This window comes from Enoplosus armatus, chromosome 19, assembly GCF_043641665.1.
Source record: "Enoplosus armatus isolate fEnoArm2 chromosome 19, fEnoArm2.hap1, whole genome shotgun sequence".
Lineage (NCBI taxonomy): Eukaryota > Metazoa > Chordata > Actinopteri > Centrarchiformes > Enoplosidae > Enoplosus > Enoplosus armatus.
In genome coordinates this window covers 14,507,373-14,529,021 of record NC_092198.1, presented here as the reverse complement: position 1 = coordinate 14,529,021, position 21,649 = coordinate 14,507,373, and the positions used below count along the sequence as shown (strand labels likewise).

Below are 21,649 nucleotides of genomic sequence, written 5' to 3'. Positions count from 1 at the left end.
ATTTGGAGCTTTGGTGAGTATTTCCAGCAGGTGTATGTGAGACTGACTCAAAATAAACTACATCAGCTGACAACAATGGATATGGACAACAATGGAGGTCTACGGCACAGAGAAATAAGTTAAATCAGGCTCAGCTCTACTGTATGATAAATTTATTGCTGTTTTTCATGGGATATCACCAGGCTTATCCTCTAAATGTACATACATTAATTGTTAAATTCACTCAGTGAAGACCTGCGTATGTATTTGGTGTGTTTTAGGGGGAAATGCATATCCCTTATTTTCCCCTCTGCTCTGTAAAATATCCCTCCTTTTATATTAAATTTGGGGAAGAATCCACTCAGTCATTCCTCCAGCGAATGGGATTTCAGTACGGGAGAATGTATTGTGCTGGAATGTGCTCACCTGGGTTACAGCCGGCTAAAGAAGATGAAACTAGAGAAGCAAAAGGATGCCAGGAAATGAGTGGAGTGGAGCTTTCTTTCCCCCATTCTCTTACCTGCTCCTCTCCTCCATATTCCCATGGCCATAAGCAGCCTGTTTGAAGTGGTTTTAGGTTTGCCTGCTGCTGGTCTCACCATCGTTGGCTTATTGTCCTCCCTCTAAACCTCCCTTTGGTCTTCTCCCGCTCTCTGTCACTCTTTCCTTCTTTAGAAAATGCTGGACGAGTGCCAGGACAGAAGGAGCTGTCAAGTCCTTGTCAACAGCCGCGTGTTTGGGACCGACCAGTGTCCTGGCAGCAGTAAATACCTCATTGTCTGGTACAAATGCAGACCTAGTAAGTCCCTCATCGCCTCAAATCCTGACAGTGACACACATTTCTGTCCCTCTCTGTGCTGGGACTTTTTTTTTTTCTCTTTTCTCACACACCTCCACATTCAGTCCAAAATACACCAGGGGTCACTTGATTTGCACTTGAAACAAACTGAATTACAACATTAACAGTCAAAGGAAATCCATGTCCACACTCTGGTTGAATTGTGTACAGCGGAAGTTTTACTTAGACTTTTATTTATCCCACAGCGGGGAAATTTACACGTCACAGCAGCAAGGACAGAAAGGTGCAGAAACACACAGCAGACAGCACTGGGTCAATAAGAATTAGAAGTATTTTTTTTTTAAAGAAAAAACAATATACAAATAATAAATACAGATATAAAAAATATGGGGGACAAAAATAAATATATACACGGAAAAATTATGTAAACAAGTATGTACAAATTGTGCAGATTTATGTGCAGTTAAACAGTCTTATAGCCGTAGGAATGAACGACCTGCGGTAGCGCTCCATCTTACACTGTGGGTGTAACAGTCTGCTGCTGAAGGAGCTGCTCAGGGCCCCCACAGTCTCATGCAGGGGGTGAGAGGTGTTGTCCATGATGGATGTCAGCTTGGCTAACATCCTCCTCTTTAACTGATCAACCATTGGTCTGACCTGTAGCAATATCTAAAGCATCAGATTATTATTATTCGAGCTAGGAGAAGTGTTGTTTTGTAGTGATCATCCTCCTTTCAACCAATGTCCGTCACATGAATAGTTGATTTTCGCGGAAATTGTCAGCAATGAAATACACTGAAATGTGACAGAGCAGCATAAGAAAACTATTATAAATGTCAGGTTTGATTAGTCTGCTTCTAATGCTGACTTTAAATTCATTTTATACCAAAATACATATTTGTCTTCCTCATTTGAATGTGTTACATGAATCTATATGAAGGTAAATGAAGGAGGTGACGGACAACAACAATGGAGGAAGGTGCTAAATCAGGTTTCTGCTGCACAGTCAATACTTGTTAGGCGGATCAATTGATTACTTTTGGTATTTTCATGAGATTTGTTGACCATAATGAATCAAATGTCACAGTATCAAGAGTCTTTCCTGATTCTGCCATCTTCCTTCATTTAAAAGAAGAAAAAAAAAACAATCTTTGCGTGCTTCTCTCTTAATCCCTCTCCTTCCCTCTCTCTGTGAGCCAGGAAGCTAAGAGTATCACTCCAGAGGGGAGCCACAACAGTTCAATAATCCCACCCAGATTCTGGTCTCCATTCACGGCTCAGTGCTGTGCTGAGCCGAGCCGCACTGAGCTGTGCAGCAGTTCACACTAGAGTGACCAGAAGTGGGCATTAATCCACTGATCCTCCTGCCCTCCCCACTTTTTCTTTCTCCACCGGACCCCGGGGCCAATCAACAGCTCTTTGTTCACTGTCACTTAACCAATGACTTCTCAGGGGAAGAGAGAAAGGCCACATGGGGTGTTAGTGAGGTGCAACGGGCAGGTGTCACTGCCTCTGAAAGGAGAGGTGGATGGAGGATGGAGGAAGTGAAGGAGAAAGGGAGGGTTAGTGAGAGCGAACAAGAGTGAATCCATCACCAAGAGATATAACAAACCAGTCCTGCCCCCTTTTTCTCTGCTCTCTTCCTCTCGCTTCTTTCTGCATTCCTGTTCCACTCTCATGGACGTAGGAGCGGCTGCTGTTGTGTTTTTATTTGCTGGCCAGTGGAGCTGCTCCGGCTGTCACAGGTCACTGTGGCTGGATGTGTGTGAGGAATGCCTCTGCGTGGCTCTACATGTCCACTGAGCAACTCCACCTCTGTTTCTGCCTGTTTCCATCAAATGGAGCCTTTTGTCAGGCCTCTGCTTTCTGTGCTTATTAAAAGCTGCTCTACAGAGGTTTGATCCAAAAAAGAAAGACGGAAAAAATGTCGAAATAATTTGCAAATACTCTTTTAGTCTGAAAATGTAATTTTTGAAGTAAAGAGAACCAATAGATTAATGTCTTACCAACAAGGCAAGACATGGAGTTAATTGAATGATTATCTGCCAGCTCAAAGATTTTGTTTATCACAGTGTTTTATGGATCAAATCACATAGAAAGCTAATATTTTATCAATAAATGGAATATCCATAAATTAAAAATTCTTTATTACTTATTTTTTTTTAGTTATTTCAGCTCTACATGCCTCAAATCACACTGTATTTCATTAGTTCAGATTTGAGTTACATTGTTTGTTTGGATACAATACTTTTGGGAAGAAACTGGTCTTTTGGTTTTGCTTTTTTTGATATGTGTAACAGTTTACCTCCTCTCTCTCCCCCATCTCCAGACGAGTATAAGAGTAAAGTGGTCTGCGAGGAGGAGAGGATGAGGCTGAGCTGCAAACGGGGTATGCAGATCGCTGTTTACTCTGCCATGTTTGGCCGAACTCAACAGGGCACCCTGGAGTGTCCCCTGCACCACAGAAGGGCCCCGTCAGTAGGTGAGGCACCCTCTCACTCCCTCACACTGGGGGGTAGCAAGATAGTCGGGTGGCTGAGAAGCTACATTTCTACAACACTTCTTAAGTTAGTTAAGTTAGCCTGAAGATTAAAAGAGGTAATTTGTAAGTTAACAGGTTTGGCATGTTAAGTTTAACATATCATCTTCTGAAACCTTTATTTTTGGCAGTGTTACAGTTTGTGATGCTACAGTGACTTCCTGTTACATAGTTAGCTTTTGATTGTATGGCGCACAGATGTTTCCTAGCAACAGATTTACACATATTTTATTTATTTCATTTTATTATTTACTAAGAGTTTAGTAAGAACTTTACACACAAAACTTAGAAATGAATTTATGAATAGCTAGTGCAACCCAATCCTGGCTCCTGGTGCTGCAAGACACTGTATTCCTATCAGGCCCCAGGGTGCTGTTTTGTAGTGATCTTAACTGAGCATCCGCTTGAAAGGGTGGGCAAGGGGTGATAATCATCCTATTAACATCAATACTCTTTGTCATTATTATCATTCACTCTGGTCATAGCATCAGTTTTGGGGTCAGTCTGAGGTCAGGAGAGGAATGAGATTTCTTACATAAAGACACAAGCTGGGAATGCAAATCAAGTCTGCATGCGTTTGCATTTTGTTCAAATGAGTCTCCTTGTCCTGCTAATGTTCTTATACATATTAATGATTTGGGAGAGGGGAACTTCAGGTCACTCTGGGCTTTGATTTGTTCTTTTTGCCAAGATTTGTCTGAGCAAAACATACCAGGCGTCATTATGCATCCAGCCGATGGGGGAAACGAAACATTCTTATTGATGAGTTTTACACGTCGGCACTCGAACACGTCTGAACCACAAAGAGAGCTACACAAGCGTTGCCAGGCTCATCACTCCTGTTGAATCTCTCCTTCTTTGACTTGGGCGATGCTGTTGTGGTTTGGCAGATTTTACAGCTCCTCTACAAACGTCTTTGCCTCAGAGGCTCTGGAGCAAACGCTGGCCTGCCACACCCATCCTCGATGTCGACTGTTTACACGGTTCCACTGGGATTAGTGATTCATGATTTAACTTTTAGAAACATATCACCGTTTAGCATGTCTTCATCTTGTTAGGAAAGCATGCTGAGATATATAAAACCACCACTCAAGCTCAGGTTAACACACACACACAGATTGCCAGGGGAATTGGGGTGGAATGTAGATCAGGTGTCTCTGTCATCCAAAGCGCAGAGTTTGGCCCGTAGAAAAGGGACAGTATTGGGTTCCCTCCAAGTATGTATGTGTGTGTGTGTGAGTGCACAGGATATCCAGATGTACCCTCGCCCTTGTTTAGGGGAATGTTAATGACTCCAAGCTTGGATCCATGACAAGTATTAGTCTAACCATAGCTACTGTGGTGGCCCTGGCCTCTTTGCTGGGCGGCTCATTTATTTCGCTTTAGTCTGCGCTGTCTATTTGTTTCATTAATGTATAGAAGGAAATGGACACTGAGGCTTGCGCTTGTAAATAAGTAGCCCGAGCAGGTGTATGTTAACTGGTGCGTGTTTGCATGAGTGTGCGCTAGAAACAGCTTGTATAAAGCTGTGAAGGAAAGCTAAATGTTATTCGTCATGATTCACTACGGACGTGTCCTGTGTTTGTGTGTGTGTGTGTTACCTTCTTTACGACAGGTGACAGGACGGGGTTGAAAGGCCGACAGAGGCGTCAGTCACCGGGTAGTCAGAGACAGATATAAAGAATGGCATTGTGTGAGTGTGTATGCGTCTGTGTGTGTGTGTTATTGTATTCTTTATGAGCATTGAGGGCTGCTTTGAAGCAACCTCAGCCAGTCCTCCGCGTGCAGGTGGACCAGGAATGTGCGACAGGTAGGTGTAGTGGGTGAGACAGGGCTGGCCTGATATCTGGTTTCAGGCTCAGGATTAAATACAGTAGCTGAGTTCTCCCAGCATTGATGGAAAATGGACTCTACTGTTACAGTCGTACAAAGGCAGAGATTAGAGCAGAGGAGAAGTGGTGTTTACTGTCAAATCACATGTTAACCTTGTGTGTGTTTACATCAGCTGTACACTCAGACGTACACAAACGCCTTGTTGTTCCTGTTCATCTATTATATGGTACTCTTTTCTGTCTCTCTATCACATACACACACATGTGTATACACACTTCATTCAACCACCCACAAACACCTCCTCAGGCTGTTCCAGACAGTCTAGCGGTGCCCGAGTGGGATTTCCCCTGTCAGCTCCGTCTTTCATGTGGCTCTCATGTCACCAGCAGCAGGAAGTTAGGGTGTCTTGAGTGACAGCTCAGACACACACCGTTAATTATTTTTAAATGCTTTTCCCCACTCTTTTTGCCCTCCCGTCCAAGTTGGTATGGTGGCTCACACGTGTGTGTGTGTGTGTGTGTGTGTGTGTGTGTGTGTTTGTGGCTCTGCATGTCTTCACCTTGGCAGTCACATTTGTTTTGTACCTATTTTGTCTCTTTAAATGTGTGTTTGAATGTGCCAACAAGGTAGGTTAAAGTAATCTCCTAAACCGCACCGTCCTGGCAACCTCACCGCTGCCTGAGGTGTGAAATCAACAGCTGAACTCACACAGCTGGCTGCACCTGCCCAGGTGAACTACGTGTAGTGTCAGTTAGAAAGACATTACAGTGTACAGCAGCAGGGAATTGCTGTATATTTTTTTTCTCCTTACATCTTCTGTTTCTGTTTTATCCTTAGCAATCCTTAGCAACCTGCCAGATAGAGGTCGATTTTTCTTTGACTTGCTGGCGACATTGTCTGAAAACCAACCATTTTCTTTTAGTCGACAAACCGTATTTAGCTTGTGAATTTTGCTGCCCATTTACCACCATGGAGAGCAGCTAGCTATCTGGTTGCTTTTTGAATCCAAAGCCCTGGAAAAGTATAGCAGACAAAAACAAGTGCGTACACAGGCATGTGCGCACAAAAGTAAGACCTCTTTGATCTTGTCTGCTCCTTGGTTTTGGGGTGGGGTGGGAGTGCTGGAGTTGGACAGGTCTTGGCGTAGATGGAGAATCCTCAAAGCAAAGGGGCCTGCTTCAGCCCTCCTCTCTCATCTGCCCCATTACCATCACACACACCTCTTGACATCTAAATAGCCCCCCATGCTTGGCATGCAGGGTCTCAGACTGCTTTTTTTTTTTTTTGAAGGCCACACTGCACTTTCACTTTTGAGTATGTGCTTCAGACGAGGCCCACAGAATGTTTGAAACTGTAAGCACAGACTTGTTGGTCTCTCATGTGATCACAGTAGCTTTTAAAAGCTGAACATGCACAGCTGCAGTTCAAATTTAACACTTGGCTTTTGGAAGCCTCTTCCAGTTGTTAGGGTGCAAGCTGCTTCTCTGTAACTCTATCTGCACTTCTCTCTGACTTTGATGCTTACAGAGCAGATAAGTAGCAGGATGTTTGTGTTGTTTTGGACTTTGCAGATTAGATAAAATGTGCAGTTCTATGTGTTTAAATCTGTCCTGGAAGAGTAACTATAGTCCAGCTTCAGCAGTAGTTGACAGATTTCAGTAACTTAAGTCTTGGTGGTGAATAAAAACTCTAAAATAACATCCCTGACGTTTGTAGTCCGGCTACCAAGAATTTCACCCTGCATATGTTTTCCAGGATAACAGGTTCATGCAAGTGTCACCTCTGATTAGAATTCAGATGTGGTGTTTGAATATATGAAGTGACATGTTGTCAGTGGTAACACACATGCGCAGGGTTGACTGTTTTGGTACCAAGTGCTTCTGACTCGAGTAATCAACTTACAAACAAAGCTGAAGATGTGCGTGCACACCTTTATATGCTGTGTGTCTTCTGCTGAACACTTAGTTTTAACTATACTGTAATATTCAAATTCACTGTGTTACAGTAAAGTGAAAATAGGCCATTTACAGTAAATGTGTGTGTATGGGAGAGTGGTTTCAAATTCATTAATGGCATTCACAAAAAGCCCTTGGCACGTGCAGGTCCACTCACCCCATCACGGCATCTGAAAGCCACTTTTCGATCATACAAAGACTTTTAATCCCTCAACAACAATGACTTAAGCCTCCCTATCAAATGATACGTGTTGCAGGTGAGTCACAGTAGAAGAGGAGATGAGAACTTTTGACAAGTTTCTCCTCCTATTGTCTTGGAAATTCCAGGAAAGGTGTGCGTGGGTGGAATACCTGGAGGATTGTTATGGAGCGTTGCTGCGACAATTTTCTGGGAAAGGTTGATGTGGATGTGTGCTGCATGTGTGTGTGGGTGGGTAGGTTTGTGTGCCTGGATTTGTACGTGCTCAGGATGTGTTTTCATGTTAGGGGCAAACACACAAGCTGTCTTTTGAATTTGTTTGACACTCACTCAGTCCACCAGCATATACTACCCTACAGTTAGTCTTAATATAAGGGCTCTGTGACAAACGAAACCACCACTACACACGTGATATTATTGTTATGCTGTTGCTTTGTGAAATTATGGCATCATGTTAAAATAATTCTGTGGAAGTGAGAAAACTGATGGATTCATGGTGAAGACAGAATCCAAGGCTGATGCTGGTTTTGAGCAAGCAGAAAGTTAGATGTGTGACGGATGACGGATGTGACGAAAAGGAGCTGAAAAACAAAGAGGTGCTGCTGGTACAGGGTAGCACATCAACACAAACACTTCAAATGCATGCAAGACAGAGAGGAAGACGTCAGCTGAAGGTTTCTCAACCTAGAAGTGTTCTGTTTTAGCAGGTAGTAACTTTTGTGTCTTTTTGTGTTTTTTTTGTTTGTGGTTTTCTGTATGTGACCTGTGATCAGTCATGAGTGAGAATACGTGTGTGTGTGTGTGTGTGTGTGTGTGTGTGTGTGTGTGTTTGTCCAGGAAACTCCTCCCTTTCACTCAGTCACTGCTCCTCTTGACTGTGGACCTTCTCTTCTGAACCACAGGCCTGTTCTTGTTGTGCGAGTGGAGGCTAGAGGGTGGGTGCACGGGCTCGGAGGTGGTTGAGGGTAAAGGTTAGCGATATCCAGGGTAATGCATGCCTATTCCCCTGTGTGAGTGTGTGTGTGTGTGTGTGTGTGTGTGTGTGTGTGTGTGTGTGTGTGTGTGTGTGTGTGTGTGTGTGTGTGTGTGTGTGTGTGTGTGTGTGTGTGTGTTGTGTGTGTGTGAGGGAGAGAGGACTGTCTGTGTTAAAGCCGCTAATGAGAGCCAGAGGAGGTCAGACCCTGAGGAATGTTCTTTTAAGCTACATAGAAACACTGTGTGTGTGCGCACATATAGGCATGGACAGCCAGTGGACAAAGAATAAATGTGTGTGTCTCCATCCTCTTGTCTCTTGAAGTCTCTATCTGTTTCCCCCCCAGCCCTACCCGTTCCTCCGTGGGCCCCCCTGCTCAACTAATCACCCAGTCACGGAATCAAAGCTGCAGCTAATGGGGGCCTGTCTGTCAGTGGACCCCGTTGTCAGAGGAAAGTTTTCAGCGTAGCACACCAGCTCAAACGAGCCCTCTGGGGAGGAGAAGAGAGAAATTAAAGCACAGTGTTTTCCTGAACCACCGTTTGCAGATGAAGCAGCTTGTGAATGCTCCTCATCAGTCGCTATCAGTGAATCCACATGTGTTTTTAAGCAACAGTGGGAACTGTCTAACCTTTGAGGTGTCTGACTAGTTATCCAGTTACACTCACTGGTTCCCACAGGCTTCAACCTCACTACGTCCTGGTTGGGAATTCCAGGGTGTCGGCTCCAGCTGGGGAGAGTCCGACTGTCCCCCGAACCACGTCCAAATGCACAAACGTCGATTCACATTCACATTCTTAAGAAGCTCTCTACACATAGTCTTTGATCTGGCTTCACTATGAACACAATCATTATCAGGAAATAAAGGGTGGCCCTTGATTCTGATCTAATGCAGGACTGCACAGTTATGGACCACTCAATGAATTCCCCATGTTGACAATCTGCATGACCACTGGATTGCCCTCTTTCACTCCCTGACTGGGACATTTGCCCTTTGACCTGTTCCATAATTTGTTGTGGCCTGTCGACGTGTGAAGCCTTAAACCAGCCTGTTCCCTTTACCTTTCTGATCTCTCGCTCTCTCTTTTGAGGCCCACCAGGGCAGACAGTGCGAGAGCCCAGTGTCCACTTTCAAAGGATCATCTCCTTGTGTTGTTTTTAGGGGTTAGATGGACCGTAGGGGCCTGGGGGGCATCCGTGTGGAACCCCCCCCGGCCCATCCACATTCCCACAAGACTCAGCAGGAGGTTCTTCCGACTTTATTAGTGCTCCTCTCACCTCAATTTGGGGTGTCCCTGAAGTCCATGAGGTGGAACATTAAATACGGATCACACCAGAGTTACACAATTTAGAGTATAATTACATTGTACTATATAATAACTATATAATTATACTGTATAATGAGTTTGCAGCCACAGGTTTATAGAGGTAAAATAAATGAGCTGAAAACTAAAATTAATTGTGATTGTTATTTTAGCCATCATCATCAATCAACAGCCCTACAATCCTCTCCTCAAACAGATCATTTTGCCTAGCAACACATACCATGAACAACAAACAATAATACTCTATTCGTTCGAATCATGATCTGATCATTTCCAGACCAAAAAGCAAGAGAATAATCAGCAGATGAATCCATTATGAAAACCATTGTTTGTTGTAGCGCTACGTTAAAATGATGTGTGTTAAAATATGGCCGTGTAAACCTGGCTTCATGAGTTCTAAGAAGTTCATTATAAAGTTTGCGAGCACAGCGGGTCAGCATATCATCTTATGTAGCCTCATTATTAATATGAGAGAGGAAGGAAGTGAGAGTGGGAAAAAAAGGAAAGAGAAGAGCCTCAGCTGTCCGTCCACGCTCCCCAGAGGACGAGAGCTGCCGGAGAGAGGGTCTGGAGGAGCTGGCGGGTTCTTAGTGATGATGTATGAGAGCCACATCCATTACTCTGTCTGGTCTCCATACACAAACACTCACACATACACACACACGCGCACACACACACACACACACACACACACACACACACACACACACACACACACACACACACACACACACACACACACACACGTTGGATCAGGTATCCTTTAGACAATGTGAGGCCCCAGTAAGGTTTCTGTATGTGGGTCTGATGTGGATAGAGGCTCCAGCATGGGAGCTGAGAAAGCCTCTATGGGGAAGGAGTGTGTGAGATCTCCCTTTGCTCTCTATGTATGTATGTGTGTGTGTGTGTGTGTGTGTGTGTGTGTGTGTGTGTGTGTGTGTGTGTGTGTGTGTGTGTGTGTGTGTGTGTGTCCATCTCTGTTGTAGCTGACAGAGACTCATGTAGTCCCTTTGTGCCTGAAGTGCTACTTGTCCATCAAACACTCTACAGCAAGGTAGTAAGATACTCGTATGCAATATGAACGTTCAATATATCTTATGTAGACTCTGCTTCTGGCAATGCATTGTGATTGGATGAGACTATATTACAATATAAACTTGTAATTAGCAGTTTATCTCTGTCTCGTTGATGCTTTGTGTCTTTTGAACTCGTTTTTTTTCCCTGTTGATCAATGAGCGCTGTTCTTGCCAAATAAACTAATAAAGTAAAATAAATGTTTCATTCTGATATGAAAATATGGAAAACGCTGTATTTTACAGGTCTTAATTTCCCAGGAGAACTGTGTAATTTGGTACCAACTATAGGGAACACTGAGAAAATGTTTGGAGACAGACTTACTATAATAGAAGACCATTTGCTAATTAATTTCTTGTGGATTGACTAATTTATAATCCATTTTCAACTTTAATTAATACCAAATTTCACAGTCTTCCTTCCTAAGAAGTTAATATATCGGTTCCCTTCTAGGAATTTATATTCCTATGGACCATAAAATAAAGTGTCACCAGTAAAGGTATAAAAGTAGAAACCCCTCTCTTTTAAATTTTGTAATCATGTTATTAGTAAACCGTTATTTTTGCATCAGTCTGGATGTCTGATAAATAAAATAATGTCTCTCTGTCTTCCTGTCAGACTGCCAGTCGTCTGTGGCTCTGCAGGTTCTGACTGCCCGCTGTCAGGGAAAGAAAAGCTGTCTGGTTCGAGCCTCCACCAGAGACTTTGGAGATCCGTGTTACTCTGGCACCAGGAAGTACCTCAGTGTCATCTACACCTGTGGTGAGTCCCAGCACACCTTTTACTGAGGGCTTCATTTTCTCACCACCAGGGGGTGATGTTCGCTCACTGATCAGATGTTTTGGCCCTATGTCTCAGAGTCACTAGCTCTAAAATGGGCTCTGTTATACTCAGAGAAGAATGATATGATTTTCAAGGGATGATGATGATGATGATGATGCAATTGGTGCAAAGAGTCTTACAATATGGACCTCTCTACCAGTGGACAATAATAAGTGGACTAATTTGTATTATGATACCCTCTGTGGAAATATTGTCCTGCTAGTTTACAGTACTCTTCTATTTACTTTGAAATTAAATTCAAGAATTGCATTAAGGGACAGAGTGTATTAAGAGTATGAATCACTTTTTAGACCAGAAGTTGTTCAAACAGGACACTCCCTAAAACAACTTTGCCTTTGTATCTTCTGTTTTGACTTTTCGTCTGTGCGGATGAGGGAGAATGATGGGCTTCCTTTTTATCTGTTCCCCACCCCTGGGCTAATCCTGACCTGTCAAGGCTGTAATTCATTACCCACACGCTTGGAGACGTGCGCACACACACACACACACACACACACACACACACACACAGTATCCAGGCGCCTCTAGCACCAGGAATTGATCAATCAACACCATGGCCTGGAGCCTCTCATACCCACCAAAACAACTGGCACATAAACCCAGATCCAGACTAGGACGACGGTTTCACTTGCCCTTTCAATGTAATTTTTTAGCTCTGATTCTAAGGGTGGGATTTTATGAGATCTGTGTCTGCTCACTTCCCACTTGGCCTGAAAATCACTATTATGCGCCTGGTAGGACTGTAAATGAATATTCTCAACGCTTGCATTTGCACATGGGCTGAATTATCATTCTGAAGTCCTGATCACAGTTTATGGCTTTGTTGTCTGGTATTGAAGATCCACCACCCAGTCCATTGTCTCCAAAATGCTGTGTGTTTGTCAGATTGTTGTCCAAGAATCCATCCATCCTTTTATCGCAGTAAGAACCGGTCAGTGCAGACAAGGATATGCAGAGCGCTCAGCTGTGTTTATGGAGTCGTTTGGCTTGAATCTCTGTCTGACCTCGCTTATCTGTTGCTGATAACACAACGTACTCTCCTAACAGCTCTGGCGCAGAGTAAATGTGTGACTGTTTGCAGGGTACACATGGGATGTGAGAAGGTGTAAATGTTCAACAGATAGAGGAACGTGCTGCGAGGGGGTAAGAGATGGGTTTTCTTCGGCTGCGGTGGGAGTCGAGAGGGTTGAACGGGAGTAAATCAGTCTAGCTGCTGTAGACGTGAAGTCACTGGTTGCTCCAGGCTCCAGCAAAGTGGTAATTTCAGGGGATCCTCTTTCATTGGTGGTTGAGTGTGTGTAGGATTGACCCCATTTGTGTCAGAGTAGGGGACAGAGGATGTCTGTCTCCACATGATCAGTTGCATTTATGTCCATGTGTGTGTGTGTGTGTGTGTGTGTGTGTGTGTGGTCGTCTGTACAATGTTTTCTTCCACCTGAAAAAAGTTGCATCTACTTACAAAGTGATTGATTCATTCATGAATTCATGGATAGTGAATGAGTGAATAAATAATTACCTTTGATTGGCAGAAATGTATGTACTTGTATCAGTGGGTGTTTTAGAGTAAGAATGGTTACAAAAGTATGATTTTGTTTTAAAATCCATGAAGTGAACTCTCTGTCTTTGAGTGTGTGAGTTTCTGTACCACTAAATGTGTAGCATGGGCCACTCTGCCTGAAGGAGGTGTTAACCCACTTCGACTCTTTACTGTCCCATGATGACCTAAGTGCTATTTTAGGGGCTTTTGCTGCCTGCCAAGAATAAAACAATCTAGGAAACAGCTTTTTATGAGTGTGTATGTGTGCGTGAGCATGTGTTGAGCATGTGTATGGGTTGGTGTTTGGGTGCACTGCGCGCACACAGGCAGGCATGAGTACGTGTTTGATTCACAATATCGGCCTCAGCTTGCCTGTGATTTATAAAGCCATCAACCCTCTGAGCTCCAGCGTCTTCCTCACACAGCCCCAGGGGTGGACTTGTTCTTTAGCAATAACACAGCAGCAAATGGCCCGGAACCTGCCGTCAGTCTCCCCGCAGATCACACACACTCCACACAGCCGCCACTGTCAGGCTTCATTTACATCCACTCCCCCTGGAGGAAGTCCCTATGATTTGTTTGTTTGTCAAAAAATACTTAAGACAGGAGTCCGATCGCAGCTCTAAATGTCTGACATCTCTTTATCGCAACAAGATGAAGGATAAAATACGTTCTGCAGCAATGAGTTCTGTCTTGCAAATTATTCATAGCCTGAACTTGGAAATATTTACCCTCAGTGCAACTGATGAATGAGCCTGCTCGGGGGCCTTTCTTCAAAAAGCCAGGTTCTAATATGGCCCCCTTTGAAGTTCCTTTCTTGTAATGTTGTGTTGGTTACTTTGTCAGGGTTTGAATGAAACCCTCTGCCTTAATGAAAAATTCTGCCTCTTTGCAACATGTATCCATCTGCATGTTTGATAAAAACACGGCTGATGTTGTATGCACAGTGTAAGCGTGTCTTTTTGGGCATGTGTTGGTATAACAGCTGTAGGAAGAGTCCTATTTATACAGCTTGCTCAGCCAGACCTCTGAGGCCCGTCCCGCAGCTCTACAATATCATTCATCGTTCCTCTGCCTTGTGAATGAAGAGATACAGCCTGAGGGCGTCCTGCTTCTGTATGTGTGTGTCTTTGTACCATACAGCACAATGTAACTTAATTCAACAAAGTATGATTTATGGACACCCACCATAATCGGATCATATCTAGAAGAATCTTTTTTCCCCCTTCCTGTGTCAGTCCCCGACAATGTCCTCCCTACCCAGAGCACAGGTCTTTTCCTCCCTTGAGAGGTATTAAAGCTTCAGACTTTATATCAAGATGAGGAGGCCTCTCTCCTAAACTTCCCTCGCAGGCTTCCCCTCCAGAGTGTTCACTGCGGTGTAATGGATCACCCTGAACAAGCCACACAGACTCTTTTGAACCATGCAGAGCGGACTTCCAGGGGGATAAAAGGTTATGGAAAGCCTAATGAACAGGTCTAATTTCTGAGGAGGAAATGGATTAATTGCGGCACTTAGCTGGTTAACATGGCATCTGGGTTCGGAGAAGGGGGGCTCAGTGGAACACAGGCATTTCCAAGCCTGGGGTTGAAACCTCAAGATGGAAATAGGATCCCTAAAAAAATCCTAATGAAAGTATAATGAGCCCATATTATACATATATACACTGGCTGAACCATTACTATACATCAAGTGGAAAGATTCTCTTGACAAAACAGTCTCATCTCAAGGTCCATTTAGTAGCTGTTGTGTAGCTTTTGATCATATCTCACAATCTACATCAGCAGATGGATTTTAAATGAAAACATAGGTGTTCAATATACATTTCTTACAAGTGTTTTAAGGACATTTCCTCTTAATTCAGTCTCCCAAGTTCAGGCATGTTTGGTATCTTTGTAAACCTTGAAATCTCAACTAGTATAAAATTATAACATCCTACAATAAGTTTGTAATAATGGACTTGTTGGTCAGTCTGGGAGAAGAAAATCATTCTCAACACATTTACTACTGTTTTGGGCCTGCTTCGTTTGTTTGGTATGTTTCAATTTCCACACAAAACTCAACAAAAAACACATGTTGAATTTCGTAGGTACAGTTGGAGTTGGAACATGTTAAGTGTAATATGTGCCTGTCCCCCAGAATCAAAGAAAAAGCAGCCATGATCATAGACATCGCTATGTTTATATGTTTGTTTAATATTTCCTCCATCTTTTCCATTAGCAGATGAGATACTGTAGGAGCTGGTTTCATTCATTTTGGGGAATGTTACACTGCAGAGACTAAACTGCAGGGACTGACAGAGGTGTGGTCACTGGACTCTGCTACTGGTGTTTATAATGGACACAGTCCGAGTAGGAGGCTCTGGCTGCCTACATGTGGCTCTGGGGGGCTGATTTAGATGTAACAGGGGAAAATAGAGGAGGATAAAGATGTAATTCAGAAGCTTGAGGGTTTGGATTGTCCCAATTGGTTATGCAGACATACACATAGGCACATACGCACAAATATACATGCACAAAGATACTTGACGTACACATGTGGCCGCTGCAAGTCGCACACTCCTCCGGCTCCCCCGCACACATTCATGTCATTTCAGCAGAGAGAGACTGTGGGGAAGATGTTTGTTTTGGCCCAGTTGTGTGGAACTGCAGTCCAGCCAGGCAGGCAGTAGCTGCTGCTGGGCCCCATCATTCGCCCTTATAGCTCATCCTATAGCTGCAGACTGGAGGACAGGCAAAAACACACACATTTATACTGGGAAGGAAAAGCTGTCTGGTTCCATCATCTCTAATCTGATCCACAGTCTCTAATCAGGTCTCATTTGGGGACAGACTAGCGCTGCTACACATGTACAAATGAACACCCATGCAAACTGCATTAGGCCTGGAGCATGGTCCGTACCTCGAAGTTGTTTTATGCCTTTTCTCTACTATTTCCTGAAAGCCTCCAGCTTCATCCATCTCAAGTTGGTGACAATCACCATCACAATTTAGAGAGCTTGTTACTTTCCCTTTTTCAGGGCCAGTATCTGGAAAGATTATGTAGATTCAAATATTAAGCTACTTGATTTGAACGTGAGGTTGGCTTTTGTAACTGAGCAATTTATCCTCATCTTTATAAAGATCTTTCAATTTACATACTTTGTTGTGTGTTTTTATTGCCAGGGGAAAATATTAAAAAGAGAGGAAAAATTGCGGGGTAATTCCTCTGGACTCATTTCTATATTGCTTGGAAAACGTTGCTTGATTTGATGTATGACTGATTAACAAGTTGTGATTTCATTATCAACTTGGTTGAAGAAGAAACAGGAAACTATAGTACAAAAATCCAGCAAAAAACCCTCATTTTAGTTAATCAGTAAACCAAGTATTTTTGTGCTGTCTTAATGCCAGCCATGTACATTTTTTACACCTTTGACTACACTGTCATACTGCAAGTTAATGGCTGTACACTGTAATACGTTGAAGCTGCACCTTGTCAGCTGAAGAGGAACAAAGAATTCTTTCAGTATGTTTTCACCTGAATGCACGGCCAGACTGGGTGTGGTTTACAACAAAACGGCTGAATCCAATTGTACCAAGTCGAGTGTCAATCACAGGAAAATGGCCGAACTTAACCCTCAAATACTTGAGTGTGAACGTCAGAGGATTCTGGCTCTCATTGCGTCATTGTACAGCATATGGCCGACCCTACCCATTGGGTATTTTATGAGGGTAAAACAAACCAAGACCCCAGAAAAGGTGTTTCAAAAGACAGTCTTTGACCCAAGTGTGATCCGTGGTGGTGTGTCTGATTTTAGTGAGTGGAGAAGCGAGCAGAAAGGAATGAAGTGGCCTCTCTGAATGCTCCCCAGCCTCGTAACACTAACCTGACTCTGCAGAAACCCTGGAATAACAGCCGCAGCTGGCACTCTCAGAAACACTGCTGCGAGAAAACACACAGCACGTGACCTCACCTGACCTGTGTGTGTGTGTGTGTGTGTGTCGGTGTGTTGCATTAATAGTGGTTGTGGTTGGTTCAGCCAATGCCCATAAAAGGCATTGAGTTTGAGTGGTATAACCTCATCTTCTTTGCTAAACTCTCTTGTCTTCATCTGCCCAAACACACACACACACACACACACACACACACCCACCCACACCCACACCCACACACACACACACACCATGACTAATTAGCTTTAGGCCAAATAGCCTCCTCTAAGCTTTACTGAAGTTCGGTAAAGTAACAGGCTGAAAGTTATTGAAGCAACTCGGGGTGTGGTCTCCGGAGCAGGACGAGTAACATGGAGGGAGTTTTTGGCGGGAACACGCTGTTGCCATGGGGATTTGCTGATGCAAGGGGTTGTGGGAGTGTGCTTTGCCAGCATGTTCAGTCAGCTGATGTCTGCCACGCCGTGTCTCATCGACTTGCATCAACTGGTGTCTGCTGGATGTTTTTGTTGCCCACAAGCAACATGTAGCACCACACACACATACAAGCAAATAAAAACTGGTTAAATCACACCCTAATTCTGGCATTCCCTCCTTCAAACACATACACGCTTGGCTGTAGTGTGGTCATACATTACAAATCTACTTTAATACCTAGCCGGTGTGACCACTGGCCCTGGGGGAAAGTCTCTAAGAAGTTTAATCAGATTAAAATGTGTCTTTACCCTTTCTTCTCTTTCCCACCAACCATTTGCACGTTTGCGGCATGGGCTTTTTCGCTTGGTGTCTGCTGTCTTTTTCTAACTCTGTACCCTTCAAAGTTCTCCATTTCCCAGTCCATGCCACCCTCACAACCCGTAAACCTCTGCCTTTCATCTCATCCCTCTTCCTTGTTTTTCTTCTGTCCGCCATTTCCGACTGTGCAGACGTCGATAGCCTAGAGGTTAGAGCTGGAAGTTGACTGGTTCATGTCCCCGACTATCTGAGGAAATAGGATTTTTTTTCATGGAGAGTAATTGAGTTGTGCAGATAATATTTTCATAGTGCCTTTGAGCAATTGACTGAACAGCCAAATGCTTCCCAAGTTGTTCAGTGCCGCAGGGTTTTTTCCCCCCCGTATGATTGTATGTAACACAACCTCATCAGGCTGTTGCTGTAATTAACTGTGTTCTTATCAAAATACACTTTTCTGTTACTGAAGTTGCACTGGTTAGAATCTAATATTTTAAAGTCTTCTTATTTTATTTGAAATAAAATACACACTAATCCTAATCTGTTCAAGAAATAGTTTATTAGTTACTTAATTACTTAAATTTCGAGACTGCAATTTGTCCAATAAAAGATAAAGATATGCAAGATAAAAAGAAAAAAAAGAGAGTTTGAACTGGATCACTTCCATTGAATGAGTAAAATAAACCATGAATAAACAGGACTCATTACAGTTTCTGATGTGGTGCTTATGAAGTGTCTATAATCTGTATTTACTTACAAATCTAGCAAATCCCTAAGAAATTTAAGCAAAACTAAATGGCTGATTGCCACTCAACATAGTTGCTAAATTATAGTAAAGACACATGTTGTAACTCCTCACTTGGACCCTTGGTTCTTAATCATTTTGCCTGTTAGTGTAAAGAACATCCACAAAGCCTTGTATCTCACCACAATATCCATGACTACCGTGAGTTAAGAGTGTTCTCAGAACTCAGTCATTTGCCTTTTTCCCCTGAGCCTTTTTCCGCTTTGTATCCATCGCTATTCACTTTTGCTTGTGTGACGGTACCAAAACCTTTAAAAAGTCCCTTTGGTGAAAATAGAAAGAGAGAAAAACTGGAAACAGAAACTAGACTGTGTGTCAGCTGCTATCTGCAGACTGCTTAAAGCAACAACAGAGGGATGTTCTGATACAGACAGATAACACAGGTGACTGCAGCATGATAGGACTGAGTGCCAACTCAGTGCTCACTGGGTAAACTCACTCCTCACCTCTTGAGGCATTCAACACGCTCATCAGCTCTGTTAGCAAAAGTCAACATGTGCATCCTCACCTGTTAACCAAAAACACAAGATAAACCCAGCAGTGATAATACTGTACGATGTTTCTGTGTGGTAGGTTTCAACAGGAATGAAGTTAATATACTCGGGTACAAATAATTTGAGATACTTGTACTTAACTTGAGTGTTTCCATTTCATGCTGCTTTATACTTCCTGCACAATTCAGAGGGAAATTTACTTTTTACTTCACTACAGTGATTTAATAGTTTATAGTTGCTAGTTACTTTACAGAAAAGATTTTACATACAAAACATTATGATTATCTTGTAAAATATGATGCATGTTATATGAAACAGGTAAAATTAGCTCTACCGTGACCGAGTAAAATGCTACTTACACATTAATGTATAAGTAATGATAATCCAATAATGTAATATATGATCGTATAGCACATTTTGTACAGAAGTACATTTTGCTATCAATATGTGCATTTTCAATTCAGGACTTTTGCTCGTAATGGAGTATTTTTATCGCGTAGTATAATATATTAAGTGTATTTTTTTGGATCCCTTATGAGTTAGGCCATGTCCTGTAGTATTAGCATAGTTTAGCCCCCCCCCCCCTCTATCTTCTGCAGACAGTCTCATGACATTGTAGATAATCAATGTTTATCTCTCCTCCTGGCTCAATACCGACCACTCAGTCCTCCCTGGCCTCTGTGGCAGCACTTTTATTGAGGCCATAGGTCTCATCAGCGCTGGTCTGTATGGGAATGGGAGAAAGAGGGCCCCACTGATGATCATTTTGGGGTCTGTCGCTCTGCTGCCACTAGTCAAAGCCACTTATGTCCCTGTAACCGCTCCAGCCCCCAACATGGGAAGCGCTTTCCAGAGCGGAGGAATGTTCTGCGTTTGGCTTTAGGCTGTTTGTCTGCTTTAGAAAATGCAGGATAATAGGAGTATGCAGTCAAGTTTTAACCTTCACACAGTCACATGTTTGCACACAAACGCATGTACACACGTGTGCAAACATACCTGCACACATTAAAACAAGCACAACTAGATCTTACAGTACATGCACAAACTGAATGCACAAACACTGTACACACAAACACACAAACAACCCCCCCCCCCCCCCCCCCCCCCCGCCTGTGGTTTTTGCTTGGCCTGTTTTCCCAAATGAGCAACTGCTTCTTTGTTGGGCTGGAAACTGCAAAATAAGCAAAGCTCTGGACGAGAACTCGCTGCCAACTTTGTCGGCTTCACGAAGTCGTAAACTGTGTACACTACTGTTTTTCGTGTCACTCTGTGCTCGCGGCGAACACTGCTTTCTCCTCTTTTTGTGTTTCAATCGTTCTTGTTTTCGCTTGTATGTAGAGTGTGTTGAATCGGATGGCGGGGGGGGGGGGGGGGGGGCAGACTAATGCTTTCCAGTCTGTGGCTGGTTTCAGTTTTCCTCCTGCGGTGGACGAGGACAGAGGGAGAGGAAGAGAGAAAGAGAGAGGGGAGAATTAGTGTGTGTGTGTGTGTGTGTGTGTGTGTGGAGAGGCGGTCTAGGGGATGGGAACCAAGGGGAGAAATTCCCAGGGCACCTTAAGCTAGAATTATTGTTCTGCAGGATACATTTAAATGTCTCCGTGGATCCATGCCGAGAAGGGTGTTCTGGGTCTCAGAGGCTCGCAGAGGAGTCCTGGCACACACCTCCCAAATCTTTTTGTTGCAGCTTTATTTACAATGACATGTCATGAACAACAACAGTGGCCCAGGTGGATGCCTTTATATAAAGGAAAAATAAAAATCATATTCACGTTTTACCCAGATCTGTACAAAAAAAACAAGGAGTGGTCGACATGGATTAAATCCTCTGCCGTGGAATATGTCCATTCAAATCCCAGTATTGATATACTGTATGTCACAATATAGTCCATTTTCTGGTAAATCAATTAAGAAAAAAATGACAAGAATGTCTGTTTTTAGCCAATGCAGCAAACTGAATACTAATCAATGCACTTTTAGCAGTCCTGCTCGTTGATTGACAACACTGCCCACAATGGCCCCTGTCAACCAGAGATATTAAAGGGACAGATACCACGTTTATAAACAGTGTGGGAAAAACCTGTTGACTGATGACAAATTTAGATTGTCTCACTGTATATATGGTCTTATTGCCCAACCCTACCGTGCACGTTCACTGTACATGCAGCCTGGAGCAGCACGTTAAAGCCCTTACACGTTCCCAGATCACCAATCTGAGCTGAATGAAATTCTCAGGTCATTTCCTGGAGCTCTGACTTATTTCATCTCTCTCTCTCTCTCTCTCTCTCGCTCTCTCTCTCGCTCTCACATACTCATGCATACACTCATAGCCCCCTCCTCCTCTTTCGCCTGCTCCTTCCCTCCCCTTTCTACCTCTCTTTGACTGCTCACTCACACAGCAGTGGGCTGTGTAGATGGACACTACATGTCCCTGCTCTCTCTCTCTCTCTCTCTCTCTCTCTCTCTCTCTCTCCTGCTGTCACATTCCAGTTGTCTAAAGCCGGGTTTAACTTTCTCTCTCCCTGCGAGTAGGAAGGAAGGGAAAACTAAAAGAGGAGAGAAGCATTAGAAAAGCCTTATTCACTCTGGATGAGGAGAAGAAAAGAAGAGGAAACTCTCTTCATACTCCATT

General features: G+C 43.4%; 1 protein-coding gene across 2 annotated transcripts in view; it reads left to right on the top strand.

Annotated features, from left to right (window-relative positions):
* LOC139302319 (protein eva-1 homolog C) overlaps positions 1 to 21,649 on the top strand; it is a 68,299-nt gene that overhangs the window by 20,172 nt on the left and 26,478 nt on the right. For both annotated transcript variants that reach the window (XM_070925978.1, XM_070925979.1), the window contains exons 3-5: positions 655 to 778; positions 3,108 to 3,260; positions 11,295 to 11,438. In XM_070925978.1, the coding sequence (XP_070782079.1) occupies positions 655 to 778; positions 3,108 to 3,260; positions 11,295 to 11,438 (421 nt within the window). The remainder of the gene's footprint in view (positions 1 to 654; positions 779 to 3,107; positions 3,261 to 11,294; positions 11,439 to 21,649) is intronic.